The sequence below is a fragment of the Piliocolobus tephrosceles genome, chromosome 18, assembly GCF_002776525.5.
Source record: "Piliocolobus tephrosceles isolate RC106 chromosome 18, ASM277652v3, whole genome shotgun sequence".
In the NCBI taxonomy this organism is placed as follows: Eukaryota; Metazoa; Chordata; class Mammalia; order Primates; family Cercopithecidae; genus Piliocolobus; species Piliocolobus tephrosceles.
This window is the reverse complement of record NC_045451.1, coordinates 55,115,766-55,142,009: the sequence shown is the minus strand read 5'-3', so window position 1 is coordinate 55,142,009 and position 26,244 is coordinate 55,115,766. Positions and strand designations below refer to the sequence as shown.

The 26,244-nt window shown below is 40.0% G+C and overlaps 1 protein-coding gene and 1 long non-coding RNA gene across 2 annotated transcripts in view; one reads left to right on the top strand and one right to left on the bottom strand.

The window, feature by feature from the left end:
- LOC111539752 overlaps positions 1–26,244 on the top strand; it is a 341,617-nt gene that overhangs the window by 75,209 nt on the left and 240,164 nt on the right. The window lies entirely within an intron of this gene.
- The window catches only part of CHST9 (carbohydrate sulfotransferase 9), a 279,908-nt gene that overhangs the window by 19,196 nt on the left and 234,468 nt on the right, over positions 1–26,244 (bottom strand). The window contains exon 5 of the mRNA XM_023207750.2: positions 8,692–8,729. Within this exon, the coding sequence (XP_023063518.1) occupies positions 8,692–8,729 (38 nt within the window). The remainder of the gene's footprint in view (positions 1–8,691; positions 8,730–26,244) is intronic.

Here is a 26,244-nt window from a genome sequence, read left to right as displayed (position 1 = left end):
GTACTTTTCACTGGATCCTTACTGGTACTCTGAATTTTCACTATTTGTCCGCATTTCTTCCCCTTCCCAGAAATTTGTTTTCTGGGAAAAACAAGTGCTACTTTGTCAAATAAAGCTTAAATAAAATTGATTTCAATTTATGCACAACAAAAGGAATGACTGGTGATTTTCCGTCTCGAGTGGGAGGCAGAAAACTCTCCAGGGTGCCTTTATTCACTCCTGAGGTTCTGGTGAGCACCAAGGAACATTACCTCTGCAAAATGCAGACATACGCAAAAGGACACATCAAATTTAAGAGAAGTCCATAGATAGATATCTGAGGGATCTGCCTTAGGGGATGTTGACCATGTATAAAACACAGATTCCACAGAATTGGCCTGGTATTCACGATCACTGTTTCTTAAAACATAACTCTTTTATGTCACCAAGCAACTTTTTTCTGAGATGATGACTACTCGAATACTTCTTTTGCATATCGCCAGAAAAAAAATATCAAGTTTTGATTTGAGTCCTTAATTCAAGTTCTTTACCACAAGAAGAAAGAATAGCATGGGTAAAATGGTTTAAAGGTGCATGACAACAACAACAACAAACACACACACACACACACACACACACTGTATTTTAGAATGCATATTCAAACATGATGACAAGTGGGCTCTATGGCTCATTTTGACAATAGCTTTAACCTATGAAGTGAGTGAATGTCTTTTTACACAGAGGTGATAAGTTACTGAATACTGAATGGCTCTACTAATTGTGCTTGTGGCTATCAGAACTTGGCTACTGCCTTTCGTTGCTATGCGTTAAGAGAAAAATCTCAAATGATGATGCTAACCATTTTGCTAATAAAATATGCAAAGCAGAAACATTTCAGTTAGTTCATCTTCTAGTACAGATGCTAGCAAGTCGAGAAGGATGTGATTTGAAAAACTCAACAGAAAGGAGGAAAAAGATGAGAAAAAGATTGACTAGAAAATTATTCATGGAATATATTTCACCAGCCTATTGGGTGTTAACATCTTAGGTGGTGTGGTTAATGCTAATTTACATTAAATGGTAAATTAACTATTTTTATTTTTCATAAATGCTACATTTTCAGTACGGAGTTTCAGTATTCCATATTTTCTCACATGTGTACATACACAATGACACTGTTATTACTAACAATAAAGAACTTGTAAGAGAGTTTTTAGAAGTAACACACTTTTCTAAAAAGTACAAAGAAGGCTGGGTGCGGTGGCTCAAGCCTGTAATCCCAGCACTTTGGGAGGCCAAGATGGGTGGATCACGAGGTTAGGAGATCGAGACCATCGAGACCATCCTGGCTAACACGGTGAAACCTCGTCTCTACTAAAAAAAAAAAAAAAAAAAAAAAAACCCACGAAAGTACAAAGAAAACATTTTATAGTGAGTGAAAATAAAGGTTTTTACTTCAAATTCTCATTTTATTTCCATATTTCTGCCTGGGCTCTGCCAAGGAAAACTGGCAGTGGGCAACAGATTATGCCAATGTATACTTTTTTCCCCTCTGAGTTTTTAATCTCTTTTCAGGTGACAAATAGTTTTCTCTTAGACCAGATTCACTTGATTTTTCACTTATTTAATTAAAAAATTAATTTACTGCTCAACAGGGACCCTGGAGTATGTGTATGCTCATCTTCACTGTTAAAACACTTGGAAAAAAAGACATGCCACATCATAAAAATCTGTATGCCGGGGTCTCAAAACAGACTGTTTCAGGATTAATGTCCGAATTGGGGGGTTAATTAGGGTGGTCATAAGTGAGATCACTTAATTAATAGAACAACTTCCAGAAGAGGTGGGAGTGTAGTATAATGGTGGAGAGAAAGGAATTCAGAATGAGATACACCTGGATTCACATTCGAGGTCTGTCACTCACCAGCTGAGTGCCAGTAAAGACAGACATTCAAAGCCTCCCAGAATAGTGGCCGTTGCTCACACTGTAGAGAGCGCTGGATTGCCTTATTTAATCCTGGCATGACCACTATGGATGCATGATTTTAGACAAATTAAGTCACCTCACTAAGATGAATCTTTTGATTTGTTTCTACTTCGCAGGGTCACTGCTGTGAGGTTTAAGAGAGATAATTTAATGTAAAATTTAGCATAATGCCTACACACAAAAAGCTCATCGGGCATTTAATAATAATGCTAACCATTATTATTACTAATGTCGTGCTAAATGTGGCAGGACCTGAAAAATTACTAAACCTGATTTCAAGCCTGAGTTTCCACCTGTATAAAGTGGAGATTAAAATCCTGGTCCTCACAGGGTGGTTGTGACAAAACATGAGATATGGAGCACTGAGTGATTAGCACAATTATTGATGGCAATTATTCAGAATCATCGAGTGCTTGAGTGAGAGCTATCTGCATATTTGATGGTGAATAGTTCTCACAGTGTTTATTCCAACCACTATTTTCTTCTTGGTGGTCATGCTTTTAAAACATCTGAGGGCCATATTCTCAGCCTTGCTTTGTCTTGTCAATCTAAATACCTTTCCACAGGTACCCTTCACATTTTAAGTTTCTTGGCTTCCAATTAAAGAGGCAAAGCCCAGCACTTTGACATTTACACTGAAGTATTTTCTAGGTAGAAGCCATCTGACCTTTAAAAAAGACATCTTTTATAAATTCTTCTTTGTTAACCACCATTAGTGTCACCACTTTTCGATCCTTTCAGTCCTTTCAGGATTTTGAAAAAGACTCGTAAATTGGATAGCTTTTCTAAAAGTGCAACTCTCTCAATTCTGAAGGTAATCTTAAAAGGGAATTAGGGACATGTGGGATCTTTACTAGCTCCATTAGTGCCAAACTTGCAAAGAGAAACTATCTTTAAGTCAAAATTGTCTCCTTGAGTGCATGGCCATTTTGACAAGAATAGTGCAAGGTAATGCAATCCCACTTTAAATTTAGAAGTTCTAAAGTTCACACTACACTGAAAAGTCATCAGTGAGTGGCACTGCCATGCTTACATTAGGGGAAAGAATTGGGAGCTCAAGTCTTGAACCGGGCAAAACATTTAACGTTCTACAGGCAATATGGATATGGACATCCAGATAAAAAGAAGATCTGGATCTCCCTGCCCTTCGATTCTTTGATTTCCTGACTGTGTGACCATTATTCATAATAACCATGTGCAGTCTTGGCTTGTTCTGTGTTTTTGGTTTAGAATCCTTACCTGGGAGGGGAAGGAATGATACCTTGTTCCTGCCTTATAAGAATCAATGACACAGCAAGTTTGAACATTCCGGTGTATAGGGAGTAGACTGTTTAAATTTAGCAGCTCCTCTAGCTACTAGAATAAGAATTTAGTGATCTGAAGAATTTACATTCCACCAGCAGTTGATTGAGTTCTTATGATATGCAAGGCCCAACGGTGGACACAGAAATGAACTAAACATGATCTCTTTTCTTTACGGCAATGCTAGGTAGTCTCAAAAATCCTGTTGTGATATAAATGATTAGCATATAGGGTAGAAAATATCTGTAGCAAAAGGGCAGAGAAAATGGGGGCATTGAAGAGAGTGAGATTATTCTTGGCTATGTGATAAAGGAAAGCTTCATGGAAAAGGTAATATTTGAGTCAGGTCTTATATGAGTAAATTTTGTACATGCAGAGAAGGGGATTATTATGCTGATGAAATAGTTTTAGAAAGAACCAATAGTTTTAAATAAAGGAGTAGAATGGGAAATAAGTCTACGAAGGTGGGGAGAATCTTCTCCAAAGGAGTACAAGATCCCAAGGCTTTGTATTTCATACTCAAAGGTTAGAAATGTATTGTATGGCTTTCCATCAGAATCACATATTGAGTTTTTGAAATTGCAAATGTCTGAGCAGGATCATTCCCAACATTTGTGGGGCCTAGAGCAAGAGCATGAATGGAGGTCTACATACTATATGTGGAACTATTTCGAAGTGTTAAGGGAAGCTACACCCAAGACCTGGTCCTTGTTCCCATCCAAGAGACTGCTCTGGGACTAGGAGACTTAAGGAGCCCTGCTGTCCCTCAAGGCTGTCCTACACTAGGGGTCTCTGATTGGTTGCTTGGAACTTCAGCAGGGGGAACAGGATGGACCCTGGACTTAGCCTGGGGACTCGTAGGCAGGGCCTGCATCTGTCCCCATCAAGGATGGAAATGACTCAGTCCAGGTCTTGTGGTTACTGAAGAGAACATGTTCTCCTACCTCATGTTTTCCTTTTCTGGTTCCAGATTACCAGGAGTTCTAAGCATCAGCTAAAACTATACTCACCCACTCCACACCCCCTCCCCAAGCAGAGGGGATGGTGGAAGTACAGTTAGCCGGGGAACACAGTCTGCCTATATGTCCTCCCACTTCAGGGGCTATTGGGTGGCTATCTAGAAACTAAGGCATCCCTTCTTTCTTTGATTTCACAGGGCCCACACAGCCCCACCTCTCTCAATAAGGGAATTTCACTCTTTTATTGGTCTGTCCCATTTGCCCAGATGATCCAGTTCAGCTGCTATGTTCCTTTCCACATTTTGTGAGCTCTCAATTGGTCATGAAACTTTAAAACATGAGGCTGAGAAAAAGAAAAATCTGTCCTTGCATGGCTGTTTCTGTGATGCTTGGAGACTCCTAAAGCCTGTGACCTTTCTTGGTCTGGTCTGAGGGTTGTGCTGTGTCTTAACCCAAGTCTAGAGCTACTGACCCAGAATGTCTTGGGGCTAGAATTGGAGATGGGGTCTCAGGATCTGTGCTAACAAGTTTCAGGGGTGACTATAACGCCCAGTTAGGGTTAAAATTACTGTTAACAAGGAATGAGGGGGTTTTTCTACTTAGTTTTTATTTCTCAGCAAGATGATATTTTAAAACTGCAAACTACTGCAAACTGCAGCAGAATGGAAGATAAACAGAAAGGTGGTGAGGCTAACAGGAGAGCCTCAAGAAATCACCGAGGAAATGAGACAAGGGCATGGATGAAGCAGGGGTTATGGGTGGAGGTGAGGAGCTGGTTGGGAGAGGTCAACAGGAGATCCCATCAGAAGTGCCCAGTGCTCAGAGGGAGAGATGGAGTCGAGGATGACTCCGAGGTTTCCAGCTTGTTATGGGTCAAATTATGTCCCCCAAACAGATATGTTGAAGTCCTAACTCCTAGTACCTAAGAATACAACCTTATTTGATTATAGGGTCTTTGCCACTGCGATTAAGTTAAGAGAAGGTCACTGAGGGAAGGCCCTAAGCCAAGATGGCTGGGATTCTTATAAGGGGAGGGACACAACGGGAGGGCAGCCATGTGTCCACAGGGGCAGAGAGTGGAGTGATGCGGCTGTAAGCCAAGGAATGTCAAGGATTGCTGGCAAGCACTGGAAGATAAAAAGACCAAGGAAGGCTCCTTCCCTACAGGTTTCAGAGAGAGCATGGCCCTGCTGACAACCTCTTTTGGATGTGAGACAATACATTTCTGTTGTTTTAAAGCACGTCCTCATGGTACTTTGTTATGGCAGCCCTAGGGACCAAATACAGAGCTGTAAGGGCCTGCGCTGGTGCTGCCTCAGTCTGCACTGGATGGTCAGTGAGGGCAAGCATTTCTCATAGAGGGCGCCTGCCTGTGAACGTTCTCCACAACATAGACATCCTCTGCACCAGAAACAGAGCCCCATATTCGGTGTCCCTCTTTGTCATCTAGCGGCACAAACACAAGGTATTAATTCACTGAGGGTTTCAATTATGTGCTATATAAAAAGGCATAAACATAAAAGGTTTACATTGTCTTTTACATAATAAGGCAGTTTCCAAAAATTCAATTAAGAATTTACATTCAGTATACCTATTCTTATGCTGACCATGTTTTAATTTTATTTTGAAAGCATTTTTGGTAATATTTTAAAGTGTTATCTTTCATCTAGTATCGTAAACATTATTTAGAAAACCTATAGAAAATTTCATCTCTACAAGTAACATTTTTCAGATAGGAAATGATTGCAGCAAGGAACTGCCAAAGAGACAGCTGAAAAAAAAAATTGGGTCATGCATTCATCCCATTCTAGAACAGAGGCTACCAAGCAGTTCACTGCTCATTTTTGTCCTCTTCTGGTAAACAAGCTGCGTTAACAAGTTACTTTTAAAAAGCATACTAATTTCCCCAGTGAATTGCACAGGAAAGAATCCAGCGTTCCCTCCAGAGGACTCAAATAGTTGTTTGTTCTCAGAGCTCAGGTGTGGTAAAATAGCCATGGGCTAAAAGCACAGGCTGGATATTAGCCAGCAGGCTAGCGCTTCCACTCAGCTCCTGATTTCCCACGTTGGTGCACAACTCATAGCCTGCCTGATGTGGGCGGGGTGGGGTGGGGGTGCAGGAAGACTCGATTTTCAATTTCAATTTAATTACACAATCTATAGTGCCTAGTGGGAAGGATTTAGAGGCAAGATTAACACTCAGCAGTGCTCCATTTTGCCTTTCTTTCTGATAAAAAATGCTGTATTGATGATCTAAAGTGGGTTTTCAAAAATGTTTTTCAAGAGGCAAACTATTTTGGTGGCATAGTGATTTGAAAAAGAAGGTGACTTTATTTCTTTACTTTTTGCCAGAGTTTATATAAACTAGAGGTATAAGATAACTTTTTGAATTGTATTGCCAGTGTATCATTCTTGAGAATGGAGAGCACTTCTCTACTTGGGAGAAGAATGAATAGAAATTTCATTGTAGGATTAGAAATATAAGCAATGACTGAACGAGATAATGATTTTTTCTGAGAATGACTACATAATTAAAATATTAAGACCTAAAATCTAAAGAATTTCACTCTCTTATTGAGACCGAAAACCATTATAATTTTATCTGGCATCAGATCGATATTTAAGATTATGAGTAAATATGTGGCATTCTATTTTGGTGTCTACATATTTTGTTAGTTTTGCTAAATGTAAAAGAAGCAAAAACAGGAGATGAAAATCTACCCATCAGAAGTGACCTTAGTATATTTTTTGACCAACTGCTTTAGGTTGTTAATAAGGGAAACAGGTAGGTTGTTACATTTATAAGGAAAACAGGTCAAGTATTCCTATATGATTTAAATAAATAAAAATAGCAGCAGTGAACTTTACTGGCTGTTGCTGAGCCTCACCAAACCACTTGAGTACATACAAATAATTTAAAATGCAATAATAAAGAAACTAAGGGCCTGCGCGGTGGCTCACACCTGTAATCCCAGCAAGAGGCTGAGGCAGTTGGATCATGAGGTCAAGAGATCGAGACCATCCTGGCCAACATGGTGAAACCCGGTCTCTACTAAAAATACAAAAGTTAGCTGGGCGTGGTGGCACATGCCTGTAGTCCCAGCTACTTGGGAGGCTGAGGCAGGAGAATCGCTTGAACCTGGGAGGTGGAGGTTGCAGTGAGCCGAGATTGTGGCACTGCATTCCAGCCTGGTGATGGAGCGAGACTCCATCTGAAAAAAAAAAAAAAAAAAAGAAAAGAAAAGAAAGAAACTATGTTCAAAAGGCAAATGAACTATTTGAAATGGCCAATTGATTTTGCTATTTCACAATGATGGCATTTTCAAGTATTAAGAGAGTTGCTACTAGAAGTCAACATGTACAATAGTACTCAAAAACAAAATGGCGCCTGATTAAATTTTGGCTACTGAATTTGAAAAATAGTATATTAGCCAAATGGGTTGACAATTTTGAAAGCTTGATGAGTTCCAGGGCATCTGGCACAGACTGGGTGAAACTAGAACTTCATTGGGATGGACTGACAATAGGAACTAGAATTGGAATTTCTTTTGGAGCGCACTTAGAAGGTTGAAAAATGCACTTTTAATTGGTATAAACGTAGATTTACCACCTTTCTCTTTGGTAAGGGTGAGTTGTAATTTATGCCATTGAAAGGAAAAAAGAAAGCAGATATGGAAATTTGTACCTATGGGTGAAACCCAAGCATTTTCCCACAGGTCAATGTCTGCATTCTCTGAGTCTAGTGGCACAGGCAGGGTTTGAAGAAACTGTAGCTAAGCTGGTCTGGGGAAAAGTAGGTGGGGTGGGGCAAGATGTGCTTTGGGGGAAGGCCTCCCTTGGTTTGTTTGTTTGGCTGCAGGTCTCAAGCTCCTAAAAGAGTTCTATAGAAGGACACCATCTACGTAGAAATACAAAACTAGATCAGTAAGAAGATGGGATAAGAAAACCGTGATGCAAACAGGAAGATGCTGGTCAACTGTGAGTAGAAACAAAAGACCAGAGTGGAAGATCAACTTGTGGTGTATAGGGGGCCAGTTCTTAGCTATTTGGGAGGCAGTGACTTTGAGCTGATTGAATGAAAACCTGAGAAAATCACAAAGAGTAACCTTAGTTAAGGGAAAAGCAGATGGAAATATCTATTTGCTGCCATGATAGTATCAATGCAGAGGTCACAATAAGGTCAGAGAGATACTTGCAAGTTAGAACTGGCAGAGTCTCATTAGTCTACTGTTTCCCGTTTGGGTAGGATGTGGTAGGGAAGGACTTGGCTTGGGAGAAGACAAAGAAAGTGCATGATCATCTACATATGACCAAATATGTTTTTTTCCCCAGAACCAGGAACATATATATTGCTCATAACTAACAACTAACATTACCCACCGCCTTTTTTACATTTACACATGTTTAATTATTAACATTTGAAACAAAATTCTATATTAGAGTTTATGAGAAGTGAGAGAATACCTGGTTGGTGATATGTTCCTGGATTTTTTCTGTACTCACTGAAAGAGAAAGCAAAAAGAATTTTTACATTAAAGTATGAAAATGAATAAAATGTGGTACTGATCCTGCTCTGTTTACAGTAAACACTTCCAAAGCGGTCACGGACTCTCTGAGCAAGGATTTCTATCACAATGTGGACTTTTACAACCACTTCAATAACTGGGGGAAAAAAGTTAAAACCTAAATAAACTGTGTTAGGCAAAGATAACAGAAAATGGAATGGAAATCTAATAAGGGTGATACCAGCAGAATGTATTAAATTTTCGCAGAGAAATGATGAAGAGATGAAAAGTACTGAAGAGAAATTTGAACAACAGCCAGTCAAAACAAAGTTTTCCAAACAATAACAACCTATTGAAGTATAATACTAATACTAAGCTCTGAGAACCTTGAGAACCAGACAAGGAGATTTGAGGTGGCAGGGCAGAAGTGCTACTTCAAAAAACATTTCTTACATGGGGAGTGATAAAGGCCTTATTATACTTTGTTGCTATGGTATTGCCAGAGATTAAAGTACAAACCAACAGTTCTATAAATTACATCTTGATCAGGATGAAAAACATTCAGAGTAATATATGACAGGCAACCAAGGGGCATAAAAAATAAGGATTCTAATATAATATATTTCTCAGTCATTATGAAAATAGCCTGAAAGTGATCAATGTTATGTATGTCTTAAAAAGAGGAAAATAAAATCCTTAGTAATAATAAATAAAAAACCATGAGAAAAGAAAAGAAAGAAGACATTTAGTGGCATCACAGTTGTTACCTGTTTGTGAACACCTCAGTGTTCACAAACATTTTATTACATGTATCTCTTTTAAAAAAATAAACTTTAATTTTATTTGAAATAACTGTTGAGTCACATGTAGTTGTAAGAAATAATGCAGAGAGATTTCTTGTACTTTTTACCCAGTTCCCCTAATGGTAACATCTTGAAAAGCTATAGTACAATGTTACAACCAGGGTGTTAATATTGATACAGTCAAAGTAGAGAGTATTTCCTTACCACAAGTATCTCCCTTTTTGTCCACTATAGCTACATCACTTCCCCTCCACCTGCATGCTCTCCTTAAACCCTGGTAACCACTAGTCTGTTTTCCATTTCTGTCATTTTGTCATTTCAAGAATGTTATACAGATGAATCATAAAGCATAGAGCCTTTAAGGATTGGCTTTTTGCAAGCGGCGTACTTCTCTGGAGATTCTCTTTTTAGTTTTGATGTATTCTATGGTATGGATGTGCCAAAGTTTGTTTAGCCATTTACTCATTGAAGGATATCTTGGTAGTTTCTAAGTTTTGACTATGATGAATAAAGCTGCTATAAACATTTGTGTACAGGTTATTATGTGAACATACATCTTCATTTCTCTGAAATAAATGTCCAGAAGTGACATTGCTGGGTTATATAATAGTTGTAGGTTTAATTGTTTGAGAAACTGCCAAACCGTTTTCAAAAAAAAAGATGTCTCAATTGAAACTTACTGGTCAAGGAGTCAACCAATAATAAGTATACTTAAACATTTTGTTAAGTATTCAGTACCAAGCTAGATGTCATATGAGATACAGTAGAAGTGTAAGAAGTATAGGGGAAATTGAATGATGATGTTCAGAGTGGGCTATTTGATGGTGTCATTGTTAGGAAATGTCTGATGCCTAGGGCCAGTCTTAGACTCGCCAGATAATAAGAATCAATTTTCTTCATTTTTGCAAGGGCAATGCTCAATCAGATACTCTTGATATGTTTTAGATTTCTTTTGTCGGTTTACATGCAGAGTGTTTAAAGAAGAGACAACATGGTTTGTGGGAAAAGCTTGGCCTTTTAAATTACAGATCGCTGGTGTTTAAATGCGGGCTCCCCAAAGAAGTGACACTTGAGTCAAAGCCTGAAAGATGATAAAGGAGTTAACTTGACCAAGAAGTGGGGGGAAGAACATTCAGGTAGAAGGAAGAACATGACAAGGGCCATGTGACAGGAGGGAGCATAGTGGATTCAAGGATAGAAAGGAGGCCAGCATGGCAGGTGTGGAGAGGTGAGCAGGGCATAGTGTGAGGGAAGCTACACAGGTAGGCAGGAAACCCTGCAAAGAATTCAGGTAGACCATTTTTGGGAAATGTAAGATCCTCTGAAGAGCAGTGGGAAATTGGCCATTAAGGGGATTCAGGCCAGTGCATGGGTAGTGACATCAGAATAGCATGCACGGCCTATGTCCTGAATGGTATTGCCTAGGTTTTCTTCTAGGGTTTATGGTTTTAGATCTTATGTTTAAGTCTTTAATCCATCTTGATTTAATATTTGTATAAGGTGTAAGGAAAGGGTCCAGTTTCTGTTTTCTGCATACGGCTAGCCAGTTTTCCCAACACTATTTATTAAACAGGGAATCCTTTCCCCATTGCTTTTTTTTGTCGGGTTTGTCAAAGATCAGATGGTTGTAGATGTGTGGTGTTATTTCTGAGGGCTCTGTTATGTTCCATTGGTCTATATATCTGTTTTGGTACCAGTACCATCCTGTTTTGGTTACTGTAGCCTTGTAGTGCAGTTGGAAGTCAGGTAGCACGATGTCTCCAGCTTTGTTCTTTTTGCTTAGGATTGTCTTGGCTATACGGGCTCTTTTTTGGTTCCATATGAAATTTAAAGTAGTTTTTTTTCTAATTCTGTGAAGAAAGTCAATGGTAGTTTGATGGGGATAGCATTGAATCTATAAATTCCTTTGGGCAGTATGGCCATTTTCATGATATTGATTCTTCCTATCAATGGGCATGGAATGTTTTTCCATTTGTTCATGTCCTCTCGTATTTCCTTGAGCAGTGGTTTGTAGTTCTCCTTGAAGAGGTCCTTCACATATCTTTTAAGTTGTATGCCTAGGTGTTTTATTTTCTTTGTAGCAGTTGTGAATGGGAGTTCACTCATGATTTGGCTCTCTGTTTGTCTATTATTGGTGTATAGGGATGCTTGTGAATTCATGACTAAAACACCAAAAGCAATGGCAACAAAAGCCAAAATTGAAAAATGGGACCTAATTAAACTAAAGAGCTTCTGCACAGCAAAAGAAACTATCACCAGAGTGAACTACAGAATAGGAGAAAATGTTTGCAATATATCCATCTGACAAAGGGCTAATATCTAAAATCTACAAAGCACTTAAACAAATTTATAAGAAAAAAAATCCCATCAAAAAGTGGGCAAAGGATATGAACAGACACTTTTTGAAGACATTTATGCAGCCAGCAAACATATGAAAAAAGCTCATCATCACTGGTCATTAGAGAAATACAAATCAAAACCACAATGAGATACCATCTCACGCCAGTTAGAATGGCACTCATTAAAAAGTCAGGAAACAACAGATGCTGGTGAGGATGTGGAGAAATAGAAACGCTTTTACATTGTCGATGGGAGTGTAAATTAGTTCAACCATTGTGGAAGACAGTGTGGCAACTCCTCAAAGACCTAGAACCAGAAATACCATTTAAGTCAGCAATACCATTACTGGATATGTCCCCAAAGGATCATAAATCATTCTACTATAAAGACACATGCACACGTATGTTTATTGCAGCACTGTTCACAATAGCAAAGACTTGGAACCAACCTAAATGCCCATCAATGATAGACTGGATAAAGAAAATGTGGCACATATACACCATGGAATACTATGCAGCCATAAAAAAGGATGAGTTCATGTCTTTTGCAGGGACATGGATGAAGCTGGAAACCATCACTCTCAGCAAACTAACACAGGAACAGAAAACCAAACACCACATGTTCTCACTTATAAGTGGGAGTTGAACAGTGAGAACACATGGGCACGGGGAGGGGGACATCACACACTGAGGCCTGTCAGGGAGTGGGGGAATAGGGGAGGGGTAGCATTAGGAGAAATATCTAATGTAGATGATGGGTTGATGGGTGCAGCAAACCACCATGACATATGTATAGCTATGTAACAAACCTGCATGTTCTGCACATGTATCCCAGAATTTAAAAGTTAAAAATATATATATCATGCACAGATTTGCATTTTTAAAAGACCACTCAACTCTGGTTGGCAACTGAAACACCAACTCCTTAGGGTGTCGGGGTGGCAGCACCATTACAAAACCTTAGTTTTGTTTCCTTTGGGACCAAGGGAAAGCTGCAGAAATTGAAGAGACAAATAAGAGCCAAACAGTAAAATATGCACACCCTAATGATGCAGCAGCCTACTGAACTCTAGAAAATGGACTAAATGACAGCCTGTATCTAACAGCAGCTCTGACAATTACTAGGTGTTTGAACTGGGGCTAGTTACTTTAATGCTCTGACTTGTTTGCCTATCTGTAGCAAAGGATTAACAATATCCACCCACTCTCAGATTTGTGAGGATTGAATGAAACAAGAATGAATTTTGCAGGTAAAGGATAAGAGAGGGGCACTCCAGTTAGTTGGGGCAGAATGAGTAAAGAAATCTCAGAGGCAGGCAAGAGTAGGGTGTGTGCGGGTGAATTGTGAGAAGTTCTGAGTGGCTTATGTAATACACGCATACACTTTAGCAGGTGCGGAGATGGAATGTGGGAAGAGGGAAGGAGGACAGCCTTGGGAGGTTGTGATTTGGGATGATATTGGAGGCTTTGCAGGCAGGAGGCCAGCAAAGGTCTTTCAGATGAGGATGAGGTGGCCAAAGCAGTTCTTGAGAAAGATGAGTTGAGTGGTTGTATGGAGATGGGTTTAAGGGGTAGTAGAGGCGGGTGGTGAAGACAGCAATGAGCATGTGCTGTGTCCAGACAGGAGGGGTGAGGGCTGGAGCCCAGGCAGTGAGAATGGGAAGGGAGGGACGCCAGCAGCAGGTGGCATTTCTGAGGTAGGTTCTGGAGACTGATTGAATGTGGGAAAAACAGGAGCAGGAAGCAAGGGCAACCCTCAGGTTTTTATTAGGCACTCTGGCAGATGACAGCATTATTAAAGATACAATGAGAACACAGCAATACCTCATCTCTAATTTTTTTTTAATTAGCTGGGTGTGGTTGCATGTGCCTGTAGTCCCAGCTACTCAAGAGACTGAGGTGGGAGGAGTGCTTGAGCCCTCGAGTTCAAGACCAGTCTTGGAAACATAGCGAGACCCTGTCTGAAAAATAAATAAATAAATAAGATGCAATGGGAGAAGGAAAAAAAATGAAGAAGAAGTTAATAAGTGAGGCATGTGCCTGTAATAAAGAGGAGGATATCTGTAGGTTACAGAAGCTGACATGACAATTATGGCAGATCAAATAATGGTCCCCAACATGTCCACATCCTGATCAGCCTGTGGATACGGGACCTTTCAGGACAAAGGGACTTTGCAGATGTGGTTCAGTTAAGGATCTGGGAATGGGAAGTTTATCTGGACACATCCAGTGTAATCATAAGAATCCTTATAATAAAGGGGCAGGAGAGTTTACAGCAGAGAGAAGGCAAGGTGGCAGTAGCAGCAGGGGTCGGCGTGATGCCATTGCTGAAGGGGGCTATGAGCCAAGGTCTGTGGGCAACCTCTGGAAGCTGGAAAAGTGAAGGACATGGATGACTCCTAGAGCCCCGCAAAGGAACACAGCCTTGCTGATACCCTGATTTTAGTCTGATGAGGCCCATCTGAACTCTGGCCTTTAGAATTGTAAGATGCACAAATTTGTATTGTTTTAAGCCACAAAGCTTTTGGTAATTTGTTACAGCAGCAAAAGGAAATGAATTCAGACAAGTTCTCATGCTTTTTCTCAGCTGTTCCTCAAGGGACAGGGAGGAAGCACACTGCTGCTGAGGAACTGCTGTGTCCTGGGCCTAGGCAACATGCCCCACAGACATTATTACGTCCTTGGAACTACCCTGAAAAGTAGATACTATTCCTTCTATGTTTTTAAAGATTATGTGACCAGGGCTCAAATACATGCAGAAACTTGTCCAAATTTTCATAGTCTATGGAGGCCAGCATTCTAAGGAACAACGTAGCTACTCTTAAGACATAGAAAAGCAAACTTTCATTATGCAAAAAAGACACATGAACACACAGGTTTACAGCAGCACAATTCACAATTGCAAAAATGTAGAACTAACCTAAATGCCCATCAACCAATAAGTGGATAAAGAAAATGTGGTATATATATACCGTGGAATACTACTCAGCCATAAAATGGAACGAAACAATGGCATTTGCAACAACTTGGATGGAGCTAGAGGCCATTATCCTAAGTGAAGTAACTCAGGAATGGAAAACCAAGTATCACATGTTCTCATTTATAAGTGGGAGCTAAGCTATGGGGACACAAAGGTATAAGAATGATGTAATGGACTTTAGGGACTCAGGGGGAAGAGCTGAAGAGGGGTGAGGGATTAAAGACTACAATGGGGTAGCTTGTACACTGCTTAGGTGATGAGTACACCAAAATCTCAGAATTACGACTAAAGAATGTATCCATGTTACCAAGAACCACCTGTTCTGCAAAAATTATTGAAACAAATTTTTTTTAAAGCTGACTTTCAGGATAAAACTAGTCTTTTTTGTCTCATATTTCGGTCTTGTCCCTCCAGCTTTTGGTTAGAGGATTAGAAGGGGAAAAAATAAAAACATTTGACAAGGTTGTCTGACTGGCAGATTAAGTGGAGAATTCTCCCAGATTTCTTAAATTTTAATCTCATTATGTCTTCACAAAACAAAGCAGAATAAACTTCAGAGGGAGGTTATGGACATTGTTGGCTCATCTTATGATGAAGTTGGTGTTGAGACACTTCTGTCGCATTCATGAGCTTCAGGAATAACATTTGTAGAAACAGCCTCAACCCACCATCATCAACATGGGTGGGGAAGGACCTATTTCTCTAAGATTTATAATTCCAGGACAACTGCCTCAAATTCTCCAAACTCTGCAGTAAGACTCACTAATTCTTCTCATTGTAAGTTGTTTGATTAATCACCTTGAACTGACTAAAACTCTAGGGAAAGTTCTTTTGCTGCCTAAACACTTTAAAGCAGTGGTTCTGAACCTCTTTCAGGTAACAGGCTCCTTTGAGAAACTAAGAGCAGCTATGATTCTGCATTTCAGAAAAATGCCAACACACAGAAAACATGGAAAATGGCACGAGGCTAATAGACCTTCTGTAGCGATGCATAGATCTGCAAGAATCTATCTGTAGCGCAAAGCCTTTTTTTTTTTTTTTTTTTTTTTTTGTCAAAGGGATTTGGAAAATACTTCTTTTCTAGGTATCTCAGTAGGAACTTTACTCTCTCAAACCATAAATTTGTAGTGCCTTACATAAGAAATTACAATTAAATCAACATAAATCTTTTGTGTTAGTAAATAAAGCATATTCATGGCTTAGATTTTAAAATCTCATTTATAGATGAGGGAAATTTCTAGGCCCAGACAGTAACAGTGAAGCTACTACTGCTGGAAGGAATGATGTGCCACGTGTGTCTTAAACCTCAAGAGCAGAGACTTCAGGGCAGAGAACACCACACGCATCACCTCCAGACTAGGTTGCTGGGAGCCAGAGCATCCTCTAGGCAGGACACTTGGTGAAGTGCATGCAGCCACCATCTGCTCCCATCACCTAATGCTGCAGAGCCAACTGGAGCTGTGCTACTTTGAGATAAACTAGAGGTGGGTTCCTGATCATATTACATGAGACTCTCTCCCATTGTTAGTAATTAGGCAAGGACATTTGTGACAGAGGGGCATCCACTAATAAAGACAGAGCAATACTGGAACAGCAAAGAGGAAGCCACTTAGACATTCTTGTTTCTTCAAATATCAGAAGCTTCCACGTCACAGCAGTGGAATTGGGAGGTGAAGTCATAGCAGGAGAGCTAGGGATGGACTTCACCTCCCAAAAGCTTAGCCCACAAACTTCCTGTTGGCATTTGAACCAAACAAGGCTCCCTGGACTTCTGGCATCATCTGCTGGCCTGAGAGCTAGTTGGCTTTCCAGGGTGTTGGAAACCTTTACTTCACAATCCCCATTGTGGATCTCAACTCCACCAACTATGTCCTCAGGCAGGTAGGACTCTTGAGCAATTGGGACCTCAGCAATTTTTTATGGTGGGGATTTTGTGCATAGAGACTGCCTTTGCACCATAGCTTTTACTTCCTGCAATGAACAGTCACTTGGGGCTCTGACAATTGGTATAAACCCTGGAGGACCAGTCCATCCAGCAGCACTTCATACCTGGGTGTATCTTTTACCACCTTGTGAAAGTTTATTTTGAACCATAGGCTCTAATGTGTGAAATAATTTCTCGGATGTAGGCTTCTCTGGGTAAGTTACTAGTCCCTCAAAACTACAGACTCATTAGATGTGTAGTCATTTTCTCTAACTTAACTAAAAATGTAAGTTTAATGTCTTATACTATAGTGTATTCATTCCAAAAAATATAATACCTTCACTGTGTCAGATACCTCCTAAGTGCTGGGCATGCAAAGATGATACAGCAGGGTGCTTGCCCTCAAAGAGGTGAGGGTCAGGTGGCAGAGAGAGAAAAGTGAAGATAAACTGTAGTGCCTCCTGAGAAGTGTTTTCATAGAGTTATGGATAACAAGCTGTGGGCACACAGAGGGGAACAACCAATATGATTGGTCTTGGGGAGCGAGTAGGTTTCCAAGAGGTATGCTGCCATTAATCACTGCTATACTCCCTTTTAACTCATGCAGAAATATGTCATGAACAACCAGGGACCATGATTTTAATTGATTTATTGTTAGCCTTTTACCTCATGGAGTTCAAGAATATCTCTTGGATATGGATATCTAAGTATCCGTATTGTACTATCTATTGGATATCTCTTTTGCATGTTTGAGCAAATTCTAGAGATACGGTGAGTTTAAGAACTTAAAAATAAGTTCAGAGATAGGACCTGTCTTGGTAACAGGAATCAGAATAATTAGAAGGTGGAATTTGAATTAGGTCTTCCAAAAGTGGATAGAAGTTGGGAAGAATAATGGTGATGACTACCCTAACTAGGGGAGAGGGTTTAGAGGGAAACAGCCTTGCCCAGGCAGGTCTGGGTCAATTGCTTTATGTTTAAAGCAGTAGACAATTTGGGGGGCAATTATGATTTTTTTTCAGCAGAGGTGGGTTATAAAGGAAGATTAAACTAGTAAATAAATTGTTCAGAGTAGGGGGAGAAATTGGAGAATATCTAGGAGGCATTGGTGGGGTGCATAAACTAAGTGATGGTTTGGGGCCTAGACGAGGGAGGTAGAAATGAGAAGGAAGATGAAGAAAATCAAAGACAGCCTGTTGAAGTAATGTTTGAGAGAAATTGGTAACAAATGAATACAGGGAATAAAGATTAGAAAGAGTTGTACCTGACTTTATTTATTCATTTATGCCAACAAATACTGTTTGATCAGCTGCTAGGTGTCATATATGGATGGGTACTAAGTTCTGGAGACTCAACTGTGAACAACACCATTGCTCCCAATTAGCCTGGTCCTTTCTCTCAAAGACCTGGTTGGCTCTGTTCCCCACTTTCCGTGACATTGTCTCTTCCTGTACTATAACCTACATTTAGCATGACCCCTTCTGTAGGGGTGCTTGAACTGTTTTGAAGGTGCCACATGTGAAGTCTTGAAATTGGGCAAGGAAAAGAAGATGAGATTATTAATCTATTTCTGTTTCCTGGGGTGCAAATATGCCCATTATATATCTGCACATGTAGAGTAATTTCATATTCCAGAACTGTGGTGTTCTGGAGTATCACATCCCCCCTTTTTCCCCATCAAAGAGTATTTTAAGAAGGAACCTAAGAATTTGGGAAAGAGGGCCAGTATGGTGATCTGAAACAGGGCAGATTTGGTCATTCAGCAAACTGGGGCCCTGTCCTTACCTCTCAAAGAAGCACAGAGAGGTAGCCATTGCTTATGAAAAGGCACAGGACCAGGAAATAGCTCAAGGGGCCAATGACAGGGTGGGGAACAGGGACTCAAAGAAGTTCATGGGTAGCAGGACAGTGTCTCAGCATCTTCAGAATAAATCTACAATGCATGCTGTCTAACCACAGCCCCCAATTTGTTGAGCTCATCAACATCTCTCCCCTGGATTATGATGTTAGCTTTCTGGGGTCTCCCAGATGCCACTCTGGCTCTCTCCGAGTTCCTTTCTACATCTTGCAGGCCTTGCACCATCTGTTTCTTGCCCACCACCTCTGCAACCTCACCTTGCTGTCTGTTTCCCTTCCTTTCTACCCTCCATCTACTCTGGTCTTATGTTCATTTCTGGTCCTTTTTGGCCTCTGGTCTTTTGCACATGCTGTTGTCTTGTTTCTTTCGTATTTTTCAAGTCTCACTTTAATATTAAGATCTCAGGAGTTCTTCCCTGGTCACCCCATCTCTTCTTGTGATTCCTGATCTCAACCTATTATTTGTTTCTTTCCACAGAACTTACCACTACTTGCAATTATTTTCTTTGTAGGACCGGTTACTTTTTTGCTTGTTTTCTATTCTATAATATACGCTTCTTGAGGCCAGGGACTACATTCATTATGTTTATTGTACCCTAAGGACCCAGCTCAGTGATACTGAGACCACTATCAATGATTCCATAAATATATGCATTGAACACCTAGAGTGTTCAATATATATTGATCTCAGTGGGTGAAGTCTTGCACTATCCTCCAACATATTGAGGGCAGCTGCTCCTGGCCCTGTTTTGCTCATGAAAGAAAAGGTGCATGGGTTAAAAATCATTAGATGGATGATATTAGGGCCTGAGTTTGGCTGATGAATTCTGGACCATATCAAATGCTTTGTTTGCAATAGCAGCCCTTTTTATATTCATTCCCAGTTGATTTTCTAGTATGTTTAAGCATCTCAATAACAGGAATTATACCAAAATTCTGTTGTTGTTGTTTTTTTTAATTTTACACATCTATACCATCATAGTTCTGTATTAGGAATATAGTGTACTCCAAATTATGGGAACTGAAGTGAAAGACTTAGAGTTAATTCTAGATAACTTACAAGATTATGATTTGCAATTTTCCTGATAATTAACCACAATATGCTTATCCTTTTAGTTTGAATTTACCCAAATTTCTACCATTTTTCCACCAAACTATTTACTAAAATTGTTTGGGCACAGCTATGGTAAATATACGCACTTTCTTTTAATTGCTTTGTGCAGTGTGTGTAGCAAGGAAGCCTTGAGTAGGCTGGACAACACAAGTGCAGGCTGAACTTGAGAGCCCAGGCACTGGAGAAGAACCCAAGACACAAACTTGGGGTGTGTTTGGAGATGACAAGACAGGCTAGATACAAATTTCCCTGGCAAAAGGTCAGAGGGAGTCCAGCATTCGTGACATCTGTCCAAATAAGGAAGAGGCAGGTGACTACTGGTGGTAAGGAACACATCCATGCTTTGGAGGGACTTGGGTACCACGTCATGTACAACTCAGGCAATAAGGCAGGAGCTCAGCTGCTGGGGGACTTAAGGATAAAGCAAGGACTGATTCAGAAGGTAACAGGGCAGTCTTCCAGTGACTGATGTTAGGCAGTCAGTTGAGGATCAGGCGGACTCAGGAGCCACATAGTTCATTTCTGTGAGTTATAGCCATTTAAATATGAGAAAAAAATTACCTCTTCCCTTGAGCTAGTAAAATTCCAATAAATTAAAATATATAATTATAGGGCCAGGTGCGGTGGCTCACACCTGTAATCCCAGAACTTTGGGAGGCCGAGGTGGATGGATCACAAGGTCAGAAGTTCAAGACCAGCCTGGCCAACATGGTGAAACCCTGTCTCTACCAAAAACACAAAAATTAGCTGGGTGTGGTGGTGCGTACCTGTAGTCCCAGCTACTTGGGAGGCTGAGGCAGGATAATTGCTTGAACCCGGGAGGCAGAGGTTGCAGTGAGCCGAGATCACGCCACTGCACTTCAGCCTGGGTGACAGAGTGAGACTCTGTCTCAAAAAAAAAAAAAAAAAAAAAAAAAAAAAACTATATATATGTGTGTGTGTGTGTGTGTGTGTGTATAAAATTATATTATTTTTGTGGTCCTAGTGGTTATGATTGCTGCTATTGATAATGTTTGTCTCTTGCTAATGGATCACCTTAGCCTGGCAGAGATGAAAATGTTCTCTGGCCTATGCAAGAAAAGAGGAGGGAATCCCACTTAACGAAAACCTAAGTCATTCTCAAATTTATTCAAATCATACTTGAAAAGGCGGAATGAAATTTAGGGGGATACATTTTAACTGTATAAGCCTTTGCTAATAAAAGATTAAGAAGTATGTGGCTTAGCATCTTTTAATTATTTTTTTCTAGCAACTTGAATATACAATGTTTGAAATCTCTGGTTGGATCAACATTATTTTGCTCAGAGGTTTGTGGACTTTGCATACTGATTCTTTCCTGTTTCCAAGTACATTTGCTTTTAGGCTATTTTTATTCACTTTAAAGGAATTTTAATAACTTTCTGTTGACAGCATGGACAGCTGGTCTTGAGAATTAAAGAAAATTCACTTGCTGACTGAGGAAGGAAGTGACATCAATGAGCTTCTAAAGTCAGCCCGGGGGGGAAATTGGCTGGTGAGAGAGTAGCCTTTCATTGCGCTGTATTTATCGAGCGATGCCTTGAGATGCAAATTGCTGTATCAATCAAACCTGTGGTGCCTACCTCCAACCAACCCAGTGCAAACTGAAGGAACAATGCCCTGAAACACTGAGAATAAAAAGGATGAGGGGTGCAGCAGCCCAGAGGCTAAGTGAATTATGGAGCTCAGAACACTCTCTCACCAAGCCTATACTTCATTCTCTGCCAAGCCTCAGTTTCTTCGTCTAGAAAATGAGTTTGATGGAAACTGTTGGTTGAAGTCAGTCTGTTTCTTTGACAGATGGCTAAGAAGACCAGGTAGTAATACAGAGGGTGTAGACATGCTATCTCAGTACGTTCGTCCCAAAGAGAGCTATCAATTGCTTTTTATCCCCTACTGAGAGCTATTTAGAAATAGGAATTCTTAGCTGTCATACGTAGCTACTACCTTGATCCCTTATTTTAAAATTCTGTATACATCATTTATAACTGTATTGCAAAAAAAGCCAAGCATCAGATCTGGACTTTAATAATGACAATAGCAATCACAATCATCATCGTCATAACGATAAATTACAATTTTCACCACCATCAGAGAATCTTCTTCTGGAGTTGCAGTTACCTATTTTTCAAAGATAGATGTGGTGTGAGTAGACTGTAGGTGTATGTGTGGGTTATGTCAGGTGAACAGACAGGTATGTGTGCTTATACTCACACCTGTGCAAAAGAAAGGCAGAAAAGTGCCTAGGGACATTTTCCGTTTATGAGATGAAAAATTAAATTCTACTTCTCTCTCTCTCTCTTTCTTTCTTTCAGATGGAGTCACTCTTTGTTGCCCAGGCTGGAGTGCAGTGGCGTGATCTTGGCTCACTGCAACCTCTGCCTCCCGGGTTGAAGTGATTCTTCTGCCTCAGCCTCTCAAGTAGCTGGGATTACAGGCATGCACCACCATGCCTGGCTAATTTTGTATTTTTAGTAGGGACGGGGTTTCCCCATGTTGGTCAGGTTGGTCTTGAACTCCCGTCCTCAGGTGACCCACCAACCTCAGCCTCCCAAAGTGTTGGGATTATAGGCATGAGCCACTGTGCCTGACTCTCAGACTTTTCTAGTCTTGACTTTGCCAGGCTATATGATATTTGGCAAATTACTTCACCTCTCTGGCTTTTGTTTTGTCTTTATTGCATAACAACAGGGATATAAATACTAAATTTGCTTATAGTTGATTACGTTCTTTGACTTTTAGAAGAATGAAGGGTAATGAAAATTCCCATAGGATCGCCACAAATAAAAAAGAAAGGAAGCCTAGGAAACACCATTCTGGACATCAGCTCTGGGAAGAAAGTCATGACTAAGCCCTCAAAAGTAACTGCAACAAAAACAAAAATTGACAACTGGGACCTAATTAAACTAAAGAGTTTCTGCACAGCAAAAGAAACCATCAACAAAGCAAGCAGATGACCTACAGAACAGGAGAAAATATTTGCAAACTGTGCATCCAAAAAGGGTTAATACCCAGAATCTATAAAGAACTTAACTGAACAAGCAAAAACAAATAACCCCATTAAAAAATGGACAAAAGACGTGAACAGACACTTCTTAAAGGAAGCTGTCAGCAAACATATGAAAAAGTGCTCAACATCACTAATTATCAGAGAAATGCAAATCAAAATCGCAATGAGATAGCATCTCATGCCAGTTAGAATGGCTATTACTAAAAGTCAAAATGTAACAGATGCTGGCGAGGCCGTGGAGAAAAGGGAATGCTTGTACTCTGCTGTTGGGAACGTAAATTAGTTCAGCCACTGTGGAAAGCAGTTTGAAGATTTCTCAAAAATCTTAAAACAGAACTTCCATTCAACCCAGCAATCCCATCACAGGGTATATATCCAAAAGGAAAGGAATTGTTCTATGAGAAAGACATGTGCACTCGTATGTTCATTGCAGCACTATTCACAATAGCAAGACATGAAATCAACCTAGGTGCCCATCAACAGTGGATTGGATAAAGAAAATGTACCTATAAACCATGGAATACTATGCAGCCATGAAAAAACGAAACCACGTCCTTTGTAGCAACATGGATGCAGCTAGAGGCCATTATCCTGAGCAAATTAATCCAGGAACATAAACCAAATTCTACATGTTCTCATTTATAAGTGGGAGCTAAACATTGGGTACACATGAACATAAAGATGGAAACAATAGACACTGAAGGCCACTAGAGGGAGGAGGGTTGAAGGGGGAAAGGGTTGAAAAACTACTGAGTACTGTGCTCAGTACCTGGGTGATGGGATCAATGGTATCCCAAACCTCAGCATCACACAATATACCCCGGTAACAAACCTGCACATGTATCCCCTGAATCTAAAATAAAAGTTGAAATCATATTAAAAAAGAAAGGAAGGAGTCATGTTTGGTGTGGGAACCTGGGAACACTTCATGGAAGAAACAGCGTTTGATCTGGGCAGGACATTAACAGAAGCAGATTAGGGGAACAGTATTTCACCTGGAAGGAAAAGCATGAGTAAAACACATCAGGGAATGAATGTCTAAGGAACAGTAAATAGTGGTGCTGAACTTAAAAGTAGTCTGTATACTGGCAAGTAGTAAGAGACAAAGCAAAAACTGTATGATGGACCAGTATCATGGAGCACTCTAAATACTTAAAGAAATATTTTTTGACATAATTGACATAATATTTGTTGAGGGAGTCCTCGAATAATTTTGAGCCAAAGATCGATCCAAATGGTACCCTAGGAAGATTAACCTTGAGGATAGGGGATCCTGGCAAGGAGATGGGAAAGTGTAGATGAATGTAGGGCACGTTGTGTGAGTAAACTGGACTTGAAGTTTCAGATGGGGTGTTAGTAGGATGGAGAAAAAAAGAATAAAAGAGGAGCAAGATTTTAAGCTTGTACTTGGGAGAAGATGTTATTAATGCAAAGATAAAAATAAGGAAATAGGTTCAATGTAAAGAAGTAAATTTGGTGAGTAACAGAGGAGGTGGGATGATAAACTCGGTTTAGCATTTATTTGGTTTAAAATACCAGTAAAACATCCATGCCGCAGGAAGCGGAAATAGATATCAGGAAAATACCAGGCAGTCTTCCGCAGAGAGATGATGGGGAGAAGAGAGCGTAGAAGACTCTCGAGTTGAAAGGAAATAAACATCAAGATTTGAAATTTTGAAAACGGTGTATTTTATTTATATTTGAATAATTCGATGTTACCTTAGATAATGGAATGCAAATTTTACATCATCCATAGCGAATAAGAAGAGACCCCTTCTCTAAGCTACTACAAGGATTTATTTTCAGGAACTAGCAGATTTGAAGTTTGGTGTAAGAGCTTAAGTTCTCACTGGTTGTGGAGTTAAAAGACAATTGCAAGTTTTAGCAGAAGAAAATTAGGCTGATTTCCTTATTTATTAAACTGAGGCTAAGGAATGTTTAGAATTTATCTGAGAACAACTGGATTAATTACTTATGCCTAGCGTTCCATTATTGGAACGCTAAGCATATGGGAGTTATTTATATCCTACTGCTCAAGGTTATTGCCACGGTCTGATTGTAAAAATTCAAAAAATTGCAACCTCTGGCATAAATGGGTTAAGGGTAGAGCTGAATCTGGAACACTGACTTTGGTAATGGTCAAGAGTGGGGCCAAGCAATCAGAATGCCTGGGTTTGAATCCCAGCTTCCCTACTCCCTGGGAAGCCTTGGGCAACTCACAACCCCTCAGCTTCCACATTTGTAAAATAAGGCCAACAAACAAATGTATAGAGTTGTTTTTGATGATTCAGCAAGTTCACATATGTAAAGGGCTTACCACGGCACCTGGCACCATTAACGACTCTAGGACCAGTTCTCTTTCCCTTGTATCACAGGATTACCCAAACAAAGAATAATAAAACCCAGTTGTTTAAAATCCAAATGAAAGCTAATTTTGAAGAATAAAAACAAGTTTCAAGGCAATAATGTATACTATTTTGAAATGACCAGGAAGTATGGAAGAGAACTAGAAGTAATAATATGTATTTTTAATGTCAAAAAATAAAAAAGTCACATTTAGATGATTAAAAAATAGTCTACAACTTTAGCTTAGACAAATAAATGAAAACTAAAATGCTTGGAATCCTATTTTTACCTTAAGGCATATCTGCATAGACATTACTCCAGATTGTATTCTTGGTCTCTGTTTCCCAGACTGCCACCCTGCACAGGAGAAAGAATCTGGCTGCTTCCCCTGAGTGGAACAATCCAGCTGAGTTGGAGGCAGCAGGGACTTGTATGGGAGAACTGGGGAGCCCAGGCCTCTCTAGTAAGGCAGCTCCGATTCTCATGCAAACACGCCTTAAGAAGAAAGGTGTGGGTCGGCATGGTGGCTCACACCTGTATTCCCAGCATTTTGGGAGGCCAAGGTGGGTGGATCACTTGAAGTCAGAAGTTCAGGACCAGCCTGGCCAACACAGTGAGACCCTGTCTGTATTTAGTCAGGTGTGGTGGCGGGTGCCTGTAATCCCAGCTACTTGGGAGGTTGAGGCAGGAGAATCACTTGAAGCCGGGAGGTGGAGGTTGCCGAGAGCCGAGATTGCACCATTGTACTCCAGCGTGGGTGACGAGAGAAACTCCTTCTCCAAAAAGAAAGAAAGAAAGAAAAAAAAGAAAGAAAGAAGGAAAGTGAAAGAAAGAAAGGAGAAAGAAAGGAGAAAGGAAAGAAAGGAAAGAAAGGAAAGAAAGGAAAGAAAGAAAGAAAGAAAGAAAGAAAGAAAGAAAGAAAGAAAAGAAAGAAAGAGAAAGAAAGGTGTGTAGAGTTTGCTGTTTTACCTTGTATACATCTTAGGGTGGATTATTACATGGAATCTAATGTTTTAGCATTAAATTCATGTTCTTTCCGTTAGATCCATTATATTCTCAAAAATTACTGAATTGTATTAATTCCTTACTAAGTTTTCAGATTCTATGTGCGCTCAGCTTCT